The 15,616-nt window shown below is 36.2% G+C and overlaps 1 protein-coding gene across 1 annotated transcript; it reads right to left on the reverse strand.

The window, feature by feature from the left end:
- Window positions 1–364: 364 nt before the first annotated feature.
- Window positions 365–15,450, reverse strand: LOC145785962 (uncharacterized). The gene is made up of 7 exons (XM_082597655.1): window positions 15,156–15,450; window positions 13,868–13,980; window positions 11,364–11,471; window positions 3,042–3,474; window positions 2,453–2,602; window positions 1,733–1,905; window positions 365–1,399 (listed from the first exon to the last, which is right to left on the reverse strand). The coding sequence occupies exons 1-7, from the start codon at window positions 15,448–15,450 to the stop codon at window positions 1,262–1,264; spliced, it is 1,410 nt and encodes a 469-aa protein (XP_082453781.1). The 3' UTR covers window positions 365–1,261.
- Window positions 15,451–15,616: the final 166 nt, after the last annotated feature.

The following is a 15,616-nucleotide window of genomic DNA, read 5'->3' on the forward strand; positions in this document are numbered from 1 at the left end:
AATGGCACTGATTTGGCTACAACTATTGAAGGTGACACATGAATTGCCACTCCATAAAAAAAAATTACTTCAGCAAAACAACGCACTTTGGTACAACTTTCCATTTGGCCCCACCTAGTGGATTAAATTTGATGACTTCTATAACGCCATAGCGACGACAAGTGGCGTAATACTGCCAACCTCGATGTGAATAGTTCATAACATCTGCAAAGATGTGAAACTGACAAGCGTATGGTTCCAAAGCATCTTTTTCAGTCTGGCAATAAATCTCTCTATTAAATTTAAAACAATTCACACTTTAAGAAACTTAAGGGGTAATGGAGTACGGCACTCAAATTTAAAAATATTATGTTGATCGGTGGCCTGAATCGCTATTGTGGGGTTTACAACGTTGTGATAAGCGCACGTGATGATTGCAATGCAAATGATTATCCTGCTTAACTGAGGGTGGAACTTCTAGAAAGAGCTCTCTACCAAAAAAATATAGCTTTTTTATTCTTTATCTATCTATTGGAGTGTCTGCTTGAGCGCAGTTGGGTTATTGGAGTAAAACAAAAGATATTTATAAATTTACGATTAACAAAATTACAGAGAAAACGTTTTCATTGAAAATACTGTTATTCTACTTTCTCAAAATATCGTGTTAATAGGCTATTGCATAGGTTATGTAGGCTATAAACAGCCTGTAACATGATTACTCGAACAAAAGTATGTAATTTTGGATTATTTCGTTTAATACTGTATACTGTACAAGTGTTTGAAAGCACTATAATCAAAGCATGGCTATCCACAAAATAGAACAAACGATTCACTTTAGATACGATATTCTGGGTAACTGAAGTTGTTGTGACTGTATAGTGACTAGGGATCGCCCTCGGATCCGCCACTGATAGTGACTGCATTTTCTTTTGTTAGAAACGGACGTTATAACGAAGAACTTGCACAATGTAATTTTGAAAAGTGTAAAAGGTGTAAGAAATAACCTCCAAAGGATAGTTTGAGATAACAAGGTTAGTTGAGTTTAAAGTTTCACATTGATGCTAAAATATTGATCTTGGTAGATTTTAGAAATATTGTTTGAATTCTTGCTGACTTGGTGGCTTACAATGGAATTCGATGTAAACAGTAGAAGTTATTTCCAAAGATTATCCAGCAACAAATTTTTGACAAAATGCAGTAGACAATTAAAAAAACTTTGATTTTAGTGTTGTATGTGTATTTTCATCTTCTGAGCTACAAAAAGAAATTCAGGTATTTTCTTTTAACAAACAAGGTATTCCATTCGGAGTGCGGCAAAGATGTTGGCTTGTATGACAGTCAATCTGAAATATCGAGCTGTGATTGGCTGAGGAAACATGTTGATGACGTAGTTGTTTCTGTCAGTGTTTCCCCGAAAAACCTAAACAAATCTGATGATGAAGTCATGAACAAAATTTTACAAAATTTCTTCTTGGCCTTTACGCGTTGTATTTTTGTATAAATTCTGTAATACTTCACAGTTATGACGTGACTTGTTGCAATTTGCATGTAGGGCACTGCAATTCAATAAGATGAAGGAAATATAACTTAAAATGTGATAAAAAAAAGTTTTCTATAGGAAACCTAGCAAAAGCCTAATAAATGCAAAATATCGTTGGATTTTTTGTGGACAGACGTCAGACTGTAGGATTGAATCGGGCGTTTTGTTGAAATGAAATCTGTGAAAATTTATTTAACTACAGTTTGTTATTACCTTGTCTTGACCGGAAGTATTCATGATCGTCTGCAGTTGATCTGTTGAGTTTCCGTAGGAAATTGTGTATCTTTTCACAAAGTGATTCAAATCTGTTCGTCCTTGTGTCACAATGCCAGCAACTTTTATCAGTTTTTGAAGATCCACTTGAATCCATTGCCCAAGAGCATGTACTGTAATGCACCGACTGCTACTTATCGATATAATCTACTGACATATTTGTTTTGTAATATTTTTTCTGCAATTGTTTTCTCGTGCAACTTTGCGATTCATAAATGGTGGGGAATAGCTTTACAAAACTTATAGTAGTTGACAAATTTAAAAAAAATTTTTGAGTGTTTAAGCTGTTCTGGTTCTGCATATTTTGTAAATTTTCCTTGTCCCATTTCATTTTTTTTTGACAATCTGATTTCATTCAACAGTCTTTATAGATTACTTTTAGTTACTTTAGATTACCTATAAGTCTTGTTACTCACGCAACAAACCGTTTACGAGCCTCCTTTTTTAATCATATTACATTATGATTAAAACATGAGGCTGGTGAACTTTTGTTGCAAGGCTTATACTAATGATATGCGAGACAGTGAACAGCTTCAAGTGAACAGTTTCTGAGTTGGTTTACAGAAACATAAAGGTTTTATTAGACTACTTCAGCGTAGCTTTACTTAAAAGCCATACTGCAACATTGCGGATTTCCTTGTATAAAAATGCATTTCTTACGACCAAATGAGGGAACCCATGCTACTCGATTTCGGACAGTTCGATCCAGCCTTGCATAGTGAGCGTCAAAGCCGCTTCCACCCGTGGACGAAGCTGTAAATGCGCTGTCAGGAATTCGGCCATCTTTAATGCCAACGCCGCATACCTGGACTAGAAAACAAACATTTTTATAAAGATGCCAAGATTAGAAATATCCCATAATGTAAATAAAACAACCTATAACTAATTTTAACTGGCTCTGTGGCATAGTTTGTAGATTGTACCACTCTGGATGAGTAAGTGCAGGTTCGATACCCTGTTGTGTCACACAAAAAATTTTTTAAAGGGTCTTGCTTGGCACTAAGCAGAGGGAAGAACTTAGTGTGATAATGTAATCAGCTAAGCTTCGATACGGCTACGCTGACACTGTCTGCTATATGTAAAGCGTTGAGAACAGCACATATGTGGAATGCATACAACCTATTATATTATGATTATGATTATTTTAGTATTGCTACTACATTCAGAGCAAAGTAGGCTGTAGCGTTTTGAGTATTGACAGCAAAACAATATCTACTCGACACTATTTATTAAAAAATAAGCATAATACCTTTGAATGGGGACGCTTTCAGTTGAGAATAAAATACCTTAATGAATTCTATCTCTTCTTTCAGTCGATTGATTTCACTCAAATCACATCCGCAATTTAACGGTGGAAAGCTTCCCTGTAGAAATCTTCTTGGCAGGGAAGGTGGGTGAGGTACTGAAACACTTCGTCCAGGTGGTCCTGGGGGGCCTGGAGGTCCCGCAGGACCAATCTTACCAGGACGCCAGGGCCCGATTAACCATGAGGCACAAGAGGCACAGGCCTCAGGCCCCCTGGCTTTGGGGGCCCCCAATTTTTTTACCTTAGTACCGTAGGCGTCAATACTTTTATAGGTTTCAAGCAGTGTCGTGTAAAGGGGGCCCGGACCTCGGGCCCACCATCTCAGGGGCCCACAAATAATAGATTTTTGCGTTTCAGTAAAGTGTTTTTTGAGTTGCTAAAGTTCACTGCATGTACTTGTCCATTAAGAAGATGATTTAGGCCCTTATTATACTAAAACATCTCAAATTTGGGCCCTATTATACAAATTTGGGCCCTAACTACAACGAAACATCTCTAAAAACAAAGTTAAAATGCGATAACGTTAGTAACATGATCTGCAGAAATGTATTTAACATATAACAGGTTTGATGCAATTGAATATATGAATTCGAAAAGGGCCCAATTGCCACAAAGTGTTTTTGGCACAACTGTTTTGATTATTTTGGTCATTTACATTTGTGGTGAAACTTCGATAATGATTATATGCTTAAACATACTGGTAAGAAGCATCATACCTAAAAAGTTCACTCAGTGAGGATTCTGTGGAGAAACTATAAAGAAGTTGAAGTGCAATTGCTGTAGTTGGGCCCATTTCAAAATCAATGTAAATATGATAGGGTATTTTTAGGTGTTTACCGATATGTTTGAAAAATTTGGCTGTTTTTTTTAAGTATCGTTTAGTTTAGAAGACATTGAAAGAAATCGGAAAGCACAAATAGTGAAATAAAAACAACAAAACTGGAGGGCCCTTTTTGAATTCACATATTCAATTTCTTTTCATTGAAAGAAATCGGAAAGCACAAAAATTAAAATAAAAAAAATGGGGTTAGGCCCTTTGTGAATTCACAGATTCAATTTATTTTCACCAATAAAAGTGTTTTGTTTTAAAAAATTGTTAGGTGTAAGCAAAATAGCATTTCAGATAGTTTAATTATTATCATTTCATTTTTAACATTTACATACAATACCATAATTATAAATATCCTTGACTAGTGATGTTGCGAGCAGGAAAAACCTGTCCTGTACTTTTAGCAGAAACGTTCGTCTGCATTTACTTTTTCTGAATATATGCACATGAAATTGCTCTTATCTTCAAAAACCTTATAAGCCTGGCATATCACATGTTGTACGGTACAAAACAAAAATTATTCTTAACACAAGGACCTGTTTATTCTTGCCACTATAACCTAGGCTACCATACCCTAAAAACTTTAATTAGACTTGAATGCCTGCATAAAATTATGAAAGCTTTGCCTTGGAATGAAATAATGTTGAATAAAAATAATTGAACACCTGATCCTCAAAACGCTTTACACTGCTTTTGTTTTTGTTTACAATTACAATGTTTTTACCTTGGTTGATAGAACAAGTAATGTTGTCAGATAAAAAATAAAAATGGGAAAAACAATAATGTTACCAGGTGACCAAATCTGAATGGAAGTTAATAATTTCTACAGTTTTGGTTTTATCTGCGCGGTACTGGGCGGCAAAGTTCAAACAGTCAAAATTTTGTACAATGGTATTACCGCGTCGTGACCGATATGTTTGATATGTTCCATTGCCAGTATTTTTTTTATTAGAAATTGTTGACACTTTTGGCTTTCATTCCGAGCAAAGGTGTAGCTAAGAAATGATAGACCTGTGTTTGCGGTTGCTTACACTTGTGTTGTTTTCTAAACTGGTGAGAAAGTCTATTGAAATGAACCACATTTCCATGTCGGTGCAGTGAAAATATACACAATATTATAGGCCAAAATTATTCTGGTCCCGGGGCCCACAAAGGGTTTAACACAGCACTGGTTTCAGGGATCAGTTAATAAACTCTGCTAGTTCAAATTCAAATGTAGCATATATTTTGCTAGTGTTTCCAGTATGAAATTGAAATGAGCTCAATTTCCAATCTGTTAGAGAGATTTTTCATCCAATAATTTTTGTAACAAGTATAAGAGTGTTCAACTGTTCATACTTTTGTTTTGTTTTATTATCTTTATCCTGCATTGCGGAAAGCGGACTTGAGCGCTATGCATCGGTGTACGCCTTCCGACGTACACCTGACCCACGCTGCAGCCGATGGCAATGTCTGTTTCCGGTTGTCTACTCTACTTATGACTTAAATTTGGTACTACTCATTACTCGAAATCGATCACTGGGTAGAGGCAATTATCGTTAAGTTTCTTGCCCAGAGAAACAACAGCAAGTGCGGGTGGCTGGAGTCGAACATGCAGGCTCTCGACTGCGAGCCCAACGCGCTAACCACTCGGCCACTGCTGCTCAGGCATACTGTTAGAAAGTTGTAAGTAAATTGGCTAAATTAATATTTATGAAGTGATAGTTTTGCTTGAACTATTTGTTAGCCCATATTTCATCATTCGCAGAGACTACATGGTATTGCATTGAAAGCGATTGCCAAACGGGGCCCCTAAACTTAGCTGTGCCTCGGGCCCCCGTGAGCCTTAATCAGGCCCTGCAGGACGCCCCTGTTGAATGACCGAACTAGAATGACCAAGCTCGTTGCTTAGAACACCACGACGCAATGGAAGGCAAAGGTCATCACCTTGACCGTAAACAACAACCACAGAAAGACAGAAGACAAAATAGAATTTAAAGATATCCATCTGAATACATATACCTCCGATAAATATGAGGTGAATAATAGGCAGTCGCGTTGCTACGTCGTTAGAGGACTCCTCCAAGTTGAGGCAGTGAGGCCTCGAAATGACGTGGCAGTTAAGAAACTAAGTACTGTAGTCTATTTTACATTTACTTAAAATGTAAACGTCGATTTATTTTATTGATTGTGTATGAAGACATAAGCTTCTGTTGTGTTTGTAAACAAGGTACAAAATTTTAACGCAAATATACAAAATGCACAACAGTTTCCACACAAAATTTATCACAATTTGAAAATTGATTTAAAGTAAATACTGTCTAAGACTCTAATATGATGCTCAAAGCAGGATTGCCAAAACTACTGCAGGGCCAACTCCGAACTGCAATTTACTGCTTTATGACCCGAGAAAAATTCGAAAAATGTTTCGAGAGTATAATAAGACCTCTTGGCGGAATTAAAATTTGCAAGAACAATAACTTGTGCACTTTTATCGCACCATTGCACTTTTATCGCACCATTGCACTTTTATCGCACCATTGCACTTTTATCGTGATACACTCAAACTGTCTGTATCATAACGTTGACATCATTTGTTACTTCTTGTAAGTGCAGCGCTATAAAGCGCACAGCTCTGCATGATTTTCAATTTTTATTGAAGAGGATGATGCAAAAACTTTAATATATTTTCCTTATCTGTATTCAACGCTGACACAGAATATTCATTGGAAAAATGCTTTTACTTTACAAGAACTAATTATCTCCAAATGCAAGCGAAACTCATAGCCTATAGCCTACATTCACTTTAAGTAACAGATGCAGCCTATAGTGTTGTTCGTGAAATTTATGGCAATGCTGTATAAAGCCTAGTCAAGGGCGTAGCCAGCACAACATTTCGGGGATTGGAGGCAAATAAGTATTTTTGCGTATGTAAGTGAACCCGGCAACGAATCACCGAAGGCGGAGCACCCACGAGAGGGTATGGGAAGCCTTCTCCAGAAAAAAACACATTAAAATTGTGCATTCTGAGAGTACTTTAAGCCTAAATCAACAACAAAACTTTGTCAAAAGATGCTGTAATAAAGTGTGAAATGTTTTTTTGAAATAATTCAGGGAGGAGGGCAATTACCTTCTTTGCTCCTCCTGACTACGCCCCTGAGCCTAGTATAGACTTATTGTAGTGTAAACTTTTAAAATGCTTTTCAAAGGGCACTTATGAGGTTTGTTATTTTGCAAGTGTTGGCAACAGAACAAAATGTTAATTTAAAAAATCTCTGTAGGCCTATAATGCTATCTATTTTTAATTATCTTTCTGTAACTGGTGCACTTAGATTTTGGGATACGGTACCAACAACATAGTGTGACGAAAAACGCTGGGAATCTCTAAATGACCTGCGCATAGTAACACGAGCTGCGAAAAATTAATTAAGCACCGGGTTAAGCGACGTCTGGGTTCTACCGGTAGCCTAAGCTTAGGCTACTCTGGTTTACCTGCTGATAAATGAACTAAAACTTCTTTATCAAAATGTCAAAATATACTGGACTGCTAGCATTTTTCATCTGAACTTGGATAAAATAAGTTGAATCTGTAGATTGGAGATCGGCTGCTTATGAAACCTGGAGCTTTGTATAGTCCCTTCGTCAATTTTATGCAAAGTGTCAATTGCAAGCAAGTTGATAAGACTTTTAGCGTCATGGTTTTGTCAAACCTTTAGATTGGGACCGTCAAACCCAAGGGTTCGATCAAACCCAGGTTAAGAACTACTATCGTAAACAGATGAATGATAACAGCTTGATTAGATTGAATAATACGTTTTTGTTTAGATGTATTAAGTCGTTTGCTGATGAGGGAAGAGATTCTTGCTGAAAACGTTCCAATTTATTATGTTATTATTTTGTTAGTTTGCCGTAATGTATTAGCTTTTGAATGATGCTTTTCAATCCAATTAAATTGGTATCAGTCACCTGCCTGGCATATTTAGTTATGTTATTAATTTTATTTGAATAAGCAAATATCTGATGATTACTTCTGTAGTAAACCAGGTGTAGCATTTAATAGCTTTTTTATCAAAGTTTTTACAATACTGTTAATACAATATTGCTACTCTGTGAGTCATTAAGCACGCTTGCTTTCAACTGTAGCAATCGATTTCTGCAAGACTGTTACATCATTAGCATATTAAATAGTGCCATTGTTGTGACGCAAAAGTTTATAATTAATCGATCCGGATACAGTTATTATTATGTGTTTTCGTGTCTTCAACTAAGTTGCAAATATTCGAAAATGGCTTTGTAGGGAAACTAAATGTGGTTCTGAAACCTAGGAGTCTGTGGTTCTAGGAGTCTGTGGTAAAAGGAGTCTGTGGTTCTGAAACCCTAGCAGTCTGTGGTTCTGAAACCCTGACTTGAGTAAACCCTTCTGAATTAGTTCATTCAGCTAAGCGACCAATTGTGAACGAAGATACTGAAAGGCCACAAAACGACGGTTTAACTCACGAGGTGTATAGTTGAGCAATGCACCTTAAAGACAACTTTTCCTTTAGCGGCACCTAATGAATGATATATTATGCACAGACAACCACATTTCAACAAGCGAAAACTTCATTCTGTCAATTTAGGTGACAGGGTCTGCGACAGTGGTTTAAAGCCTACAAATGTGGGAAACTGCCAGGATTTAGCTTCTAAAGACATTTTCTCAGTCCAAAAATAACCGTTCCCACAACCCAATATTTTTATGAGAACTTAGAAATATATATTTTTCCCCCTACAATGAATAATATTAATACTACAAAAGTGTTCAATGCCATGCAAAAAGCCTAGCAACAAGAACAAAAAAAAGGCTGTAGAGGTTTTAGAAAGTAATAACTATATTTGATATATTTCTCTCCGTTTATATGTTTCCTTTTAGATCATGTTACGATTTCTATTTTGTGACCAACTGTTCGTGATAGGTCATTAATATTTTATAAAATATTGTTTATTTTGAAAATGAAAAGACTTCACTTGAACTGAAGTGAAACTGATTCCCCTCTTTAAATATTTTTATTGAATTGTTATCGGAGCTTCATCGCAGTCAACCAATTCCAAATGGTTCGTTACAAAAATAGAAAAATTGTTGTCAATCATTTCTAAGATATCTTGATATTTCAATTTGAAGAAAAGAAATGAGACGACTAACACAATGAAAGCCTTTGAACAAAAATAAATCGCATTCGGCGAAGCGCTGTTGCCTGTGAATTTTTTTTCACTAGATGCCACTGAATAGAAATGTATTGCTCAAGCGTACACTTCCTCAGTTGAACTTTCGTCCTTTGATTTTGTTGTTTTTTTGTTAGCAGAGTCGTGGGTTTGAACGGACAAGGTGTCGGACAGAAAATTTGAAAGAAACGCTTGAAGGATTTATCCTTAGCCTAGTAAAAAAACAAGTGTGAATAATTACGTGACTTTAGAAACAAGTTTATAGACATAATATATGATTTGCAAAATCTTAGTAGAGATAAACAGCTAACGTGGCCATCGGTCTCCACTACTTTTTACCGTTTTATTTCTATGAAATTTTTTTGGTGGTCACCATAATGCACAGTGATGTCATTGATGATTACATTTCAATTGAAGCCTAAATGTAGAACCAGTTATTAATAACAGTAGAATTGGTTAAACTCAACATCTAAATGTGAATTGAAAAAGTCGTCTGGTTCGACGAAACGTCGCGTTGAGCAATTTTATGCATTTTTCAACAAAATTATGCGTATTTTTGTTTGCAAGAAGATGCGGGCCAGCTATGCAAGTTAAAACGGGTTTGGGAAAAGATGAGATGCGGTAATAGGCTAAACACACTCACTGTAAAAAATCCGTTGCTTAAAGTTTATTCATGAAAATACGTAACACTAGAACACAAAATATACCGGTACTCATTATCTCATTTTACAAAACCGTATGATACAGAAAACAAAGTAAAACTTCAATCAATCAATCAATGGTTTATTTGTCAACTTACTTTATATGTCAATCAACTTACTTCAGAAAAATGAGATGTTTCCAATGAAGTTGCGTTTCAAGTGTTTTTAGAAGCTTTTTAAAGTTTGTAGGCTGAATTGGGATGCTTAATTTCATTTCGTACTAAAATCTCACAAATGTTAATTTAGCAGCAGTGGTTTCAATGATTAAATTGGTTTTAAAGGACACTGCATTTAAAATCACTACGACAATGTTGCGTCGATTCACGTATTGCTGCTGTGTTTGTTGTCAAACAGTTCATAAGATTGCATGGCAAGTTACATTATATGACGTGATGTTGTTTGCTGTTAATCGCAGTTTTTTTAAATTCAAGACGATGTTGCTGTTTTACGAATGAGAATTATAACTTTTTGACTTAAAAATATTTGAAATGTTTAATGCTCTTGACTTACGAATTTTAACAGTCGCCAGTTCAGTAGATTTAAAACCTTCCAACGACTTTTGTGGAAGTTTACGCAAGAGTGGAGTCACTAAACTTAAGCGTCGTATGATATTATTCACTTCCAACAGCAATTTCACTCTTGCTGTCGATGAAAACAAGGCTTCCTTGTAAGCAACATGTTTCGTAACTGCTGATGGACTCTTTGAAATAAGATTTTTTTGTATTTTCTTAAAATACAGTTACCGATATAACTGCATTCACTGAAAGATAAACTTGTGATACCTATAAAATAAGTTTGTGCTATTATCCAGATTTTTTTTATTACGATTACTTAATATTCCATGTAATCGATTACGATTACTTTCTCATTATGCAATTATGGTCACATCCCATCTAAATTTCAAAATGATCAACTGGATCGACTTGCTCAATCTGCAAGCACCCTAAAGTTTCAATTCCATCAAACTGCAAAGCACAAATTTTCATTGCAAGATTTAGGTTGGTTATAGCAGATTGCTCATTTCCTATGTTCAACAACGTTGGTCTTTGTGGTGGCAAGACTTTCAATCAGAGAATGTTGGGATTTTGTCGCCACATGGCTTCTTTTAGTGATGGCTGCTTGGATGGCTCGTTTTCATTTTTCCATCCTGCAGATGCCTTGATGTATATCTTGACAATTTTAGAAGTTGGCGTTGCGGATAGCAGCAGCGTTAAACAACACATTGAGGAATAGTTCTAAAACATTGAGGAATAGGTTTTGTTCAACAAAACACTTACAATTATGGGAATAGCAAAGTAGTTTTGAAATTACCCCAGCTATAGTAAATAGCTCACTTAAGCCCCGTTTTCGATTTAGCTTTTGCTGGAAAGAAGAGTAGGCTAAATAACAAACATTTTCTGAATGCAATTTCAACCAATTGCATCCAACAGACATTTTAGTTGACAACCACTTTTCAGATGATAAATACGCGTGACTTTCAGTCCTGTGCGAAAAGTCTCCTCAAATTTAAGTCGTAAAATTATGTTTTCAGCAGATGAGATATTCCATTCGAAGTACTGCGTGGATGTTGACTTCCACTACAATTATTCGGAAATAGCGAGCTGTGATTGGTTGAGGAAACATGTTGATGACATAAGAGTTCCTGTCAGTGTTTCCTTGAAATACCTGAAAATGACAAATGAAACATTGAAATCATTTTTGCAACTCTTAAGCACATTATGCCAAAAGTCAGCTGATTCACTGGTCAACAAAATAAGAAAAAAATTTTTTGGCAGGACATCTAAGAGTGTTTTCTGGGGTTTTCAAGGCCGCTGATTACGAATATGACATTGGTTTTGCCAGATTGACTCTAGTTTAGAAGATACCTATACCCCTAGATTAGCCCAAATTAGTGTAGCCTATTTACCTGTATTTACCCCCTATACATCTCACCAAGAAGGACGCAAATCTTATCAATTTTGTTTGATATAACATAATAATTAAAACAATGAAAACTATTAATACTACAAAAAGTGCTCAATGCCAAGCAAAAAGGCAAAGCAGAGCGAATTAAATCAAATATAGTTATTACTATCTGAAGCCTTTACAAATTGTTTCACCTAACGGATCATCAGAAGGTCTGAAAAAACATGCAAACAGTAAAGAATCGATAATTCTGAAAAGATATTAAATATTACAACTGTAATTTAAACTGTAATTACAACTGTAACTACAACTGTAAAATACAACTGTAATTACAACTATAATTACAACTGTAATATGTAACTGTACAACTGTAACTGTATATTGCTCCTAGCACTGAGCGAGTTGAGCACTTTCTTTTGATGCTACTATCCAGTTATTATGAATTTGGAAAAGATTAACTACGGTTATTCTTTAAAAACATTGCTATTCCAAGTAAGGATCGATATTTGAAGACGATGTTAGGTAAGATTGAAAATTTTATTAAACGTTTACGTTGGAAGGCCTATTTTTTCGATCTTAACCAGCAGGATGTTTCTCAGTCTGAGCATTTTAATAACTTTGGCTTTACGACTGAAAGAACACCTCCACAGCATGGTGCTTTGATACCATTTGAGAATGGTTTATACGAGATGGTTCGTAATATTAAGTTCAAACCCATTTACAATTCTTTTTCAGAGAAAACTAACTAATGACATTAAGAACATTATTAACTCTCCGGATCTGTTGATATCAGCAGATAAAACTACTAACTTATACAAAGTTAAAACCCAGGATTATAAAAAATTGCTTAATGATAATGTATCGGCAAAATACAAAAAGGTTAATCCTGCTATCAGTGACACGATCAATACTGAGGCTAAAAAGATTGCCAAGGCGTTAAAGGTTGATGATCGGGTTGAAAAAGTATCAAGCAAGAAGCAACCCAGCGTTTATTACGCTAAAAGATCATAAACCTAACTTTACATCGAACCCTACATGCAGGTTGATTAACCCTTCCAAGTCCCAGATTGGCCGTATAAGTAAACAATACTTGGACTCTATTAACGTAACCAACCGTGATGCATCACGACTGAATCAATGGAAAAACACAGACTTTGTGTTATCCTGGTTTAAGGCTATTCCATCTAAACGTCAATGCACCTTTATGAAATTTGACATTGTTGATTTTTATCCATCCATTACGGAGGAACTTTTGTGTAAAGCAATTGAGTTTGCCAAACCATTTATGGATTTGGATGATTGTATCACACAAACAATTTTCCATGCCAGGAAATCGTTGCTTTTTGATGGTGGTGAAACTTGGGCTAAGAAAGATGGTTTGTTTGATGTTACAATGGCTCATTTGATGGTGCTGAGATTTGTGAGTTGGTCGGCTTGTTTCTTTTGAACGAACTTTCTGCTATTGTTGACAGAGACATGCTTGGCTTATATCGTGATGATGGTCTGGCTATTTTGCGTAATTTATCCGGCCCTAAAATTGATCGTTTGAGAAAAAATGTCATTCAATTATTTAAACAACATGGCTTCACAGACGTTTTCGATGCAGATGAGGTAGCTATCTTGAGCAAAAGGAAGTGAATTGCTCGGATCTATTTTCACAAATGTGCTCTGTGGAACGGAATTTCGGCGCAAGTGCTCGTAACTTTTGGTACTTTCGTCATCATAGCCATCAAACACAACAACAGCATGGGTATAATCGTAAAGGTTTTGGATATATTTCACATACGAATTTCAAACTTCCGAAAACTTCATTCTTTTTTTCCAGCGAACTTTATGTAGTAATGCACCACCGTAGATAATAGAAGTCACTTGCTTGTTGATTTCCTCCAAGGCATGCGACGAAGAACCATGCAGAACTTTTCAAAGGGAGAGTTTGTCAGGCTTTCCCATCATACCTTCCTTGAACATCGACATTGGCTCTGAAGTCTACTCGAATTCGAAAAATTGCTCAAGGCTTTCCTCTCTTTCAGCAGCAGCAATCATCCTATTGAACATGACCTTCGGACCAATACCACTTTTTGTTTTGTTTACTTCCATTAAGGATTTTAATGGCTTGATCAATCTTTGCGGTTGATTGATGCGTTAGTAACTGCTACCCCATCTAAACCTTTCTGGATATTTTGACCAATTTGCTCCGCTTGTTCACAATTGACGTCATCTTTTCCATCGATGGACACTAGACCATTTGAAAGAGAAGATAGGTTTACATCTGGTACCAAGAATGGGTGTTTCATTGTTAACCAGGCCAGAAATCTTCGTAATCCCTTGTTTTTTCTTGAAGCACCCAACTCTTCATGCTGGTTGCTTCATAGAAACTGAGCCTTGCTTAGTTGCTTCATGAATACTTGCCGAGTGACTCACACTAAAAACCCAAAGATGTCGAACACTTTCTGTCATACTTTTCCTTCCGTCAATCCTCCACACGACTTAATTGAGCGCATAAGAGTTTGCTCGATCGCAAGATCTGTCCAAATTCCAGTGAAGCTTTTTGCTGTCCTCTTTACTGTGTGCTGCTCGGTTTGGAATTGATCGTACAACCATAGATGAAAAGAGAATTGTGCAGTTATCAGCAATATCTGGAGTCATGGTGTTGAATGTAATACTTTAGTAAGTATGCTTGAAATACAAAGATAGTTTTACATCTTTTTCGTATCTAAGTAGGCTAATCATAATTAGTATAAACGACATACTCCAGAGAATAGACGAAAAACTTAAGAATGAAGACTTTTTTTCACTTCTGCAAAACGTCGATGTTGGTACCGAAGAAGAGGAATACTCGTACAATGAAGATGAAACGGAACAAGACGAGGAGGAAAGCAACATCTTTGACGTTTTTGATGATGATGATAGCTTCAATTTATGTTTCGCATACTTTGTTCAATGCTTGTCAAAGAATATAAAAGAATAAGTCCAACAGTGACGAATAATTTCAAATTTGCCTGAACTTCATAGATTTATCCTGTTACTTAATCGGTAATAACTCTTTTTCTGTACATTTTCAGGGTTCTGGTTAATAGAAAAAGTTGTTCCCCTTGAAAAAAGCTAAAAAATGATGTATAATATGTCCTATTTTGAAAAACTTAAAAATTTCATATGTTGGACCCAAACGGGATTGTGACGTCATTTGGAAAAAAGGGCCCAAAAAGTGGTTTCCCATCATCCGATTGATGGGGATTTTTTTCTGAGCCATTTGCATAATATGGGGAAGGTCTGAGCAAAGTATCAGCTTGATAAAAAATTTTTCCCACAAAAAAGCTCCCACGACTGCACTATTAGGCCAATACATTATTGTGTGGCACACTGCTACATATCGTTAGGCCTATAGGCCTACCCTTTGCTTATGGAGATCCATTACAAAACAAGTTACGGAGTGTGGCAGCCTACCTTTTGCTTTCGAGCTAGTAAGCCTTAAGAATTCCTTCAACGGTCGCATTTCTTCTCGGAGTTGATCAATTTCATTGGGATCGCATTCATAACGACCAGGTGATCCCTCGTCTCCTTTTGATCCAGGAGGTCCTGCTGGTCCGATCTTTCCAGGACGTCCTTGTTGATTGACAGGAGCAGGATGACCAGGATCGTTGCCTAGGACACCACGACGTAATGGAAGACAGAGGTCATCACCTTGGCCAAAAGCAACAACCAGACAAGAAAAAATTAAATAAAATCTAAGGTTTTCCATCTGTATGTGTAATGAAACGCCATTATTTATTGAAAAAATTTTTTATTCCAAGTAGTCATATGTACTAGGACCTATTTTCTATGCTTAACTTAGTTTCGTTCTGCATTTTCTTGCATAGCCGAGAGCCATGATTCAACACCGGTCAAGAACATGAGGCTGTGTCTTT

Source organism: Aplidium turbinatum, chromosome 16 (genome assembly GCF_918807975.1).
Source record: "Aplidium turbinatum chromosome 16, kaAplTurb1.1, whole genome shotgun sequence".
Taxonomy (NCBI): domain Eukaryota; kingdom Metazoa; phylum Chordata; class Ascidiacea; order Aplousobranchia; family Polyclinidae; genus Aplidium; species Aplidium turbinatum.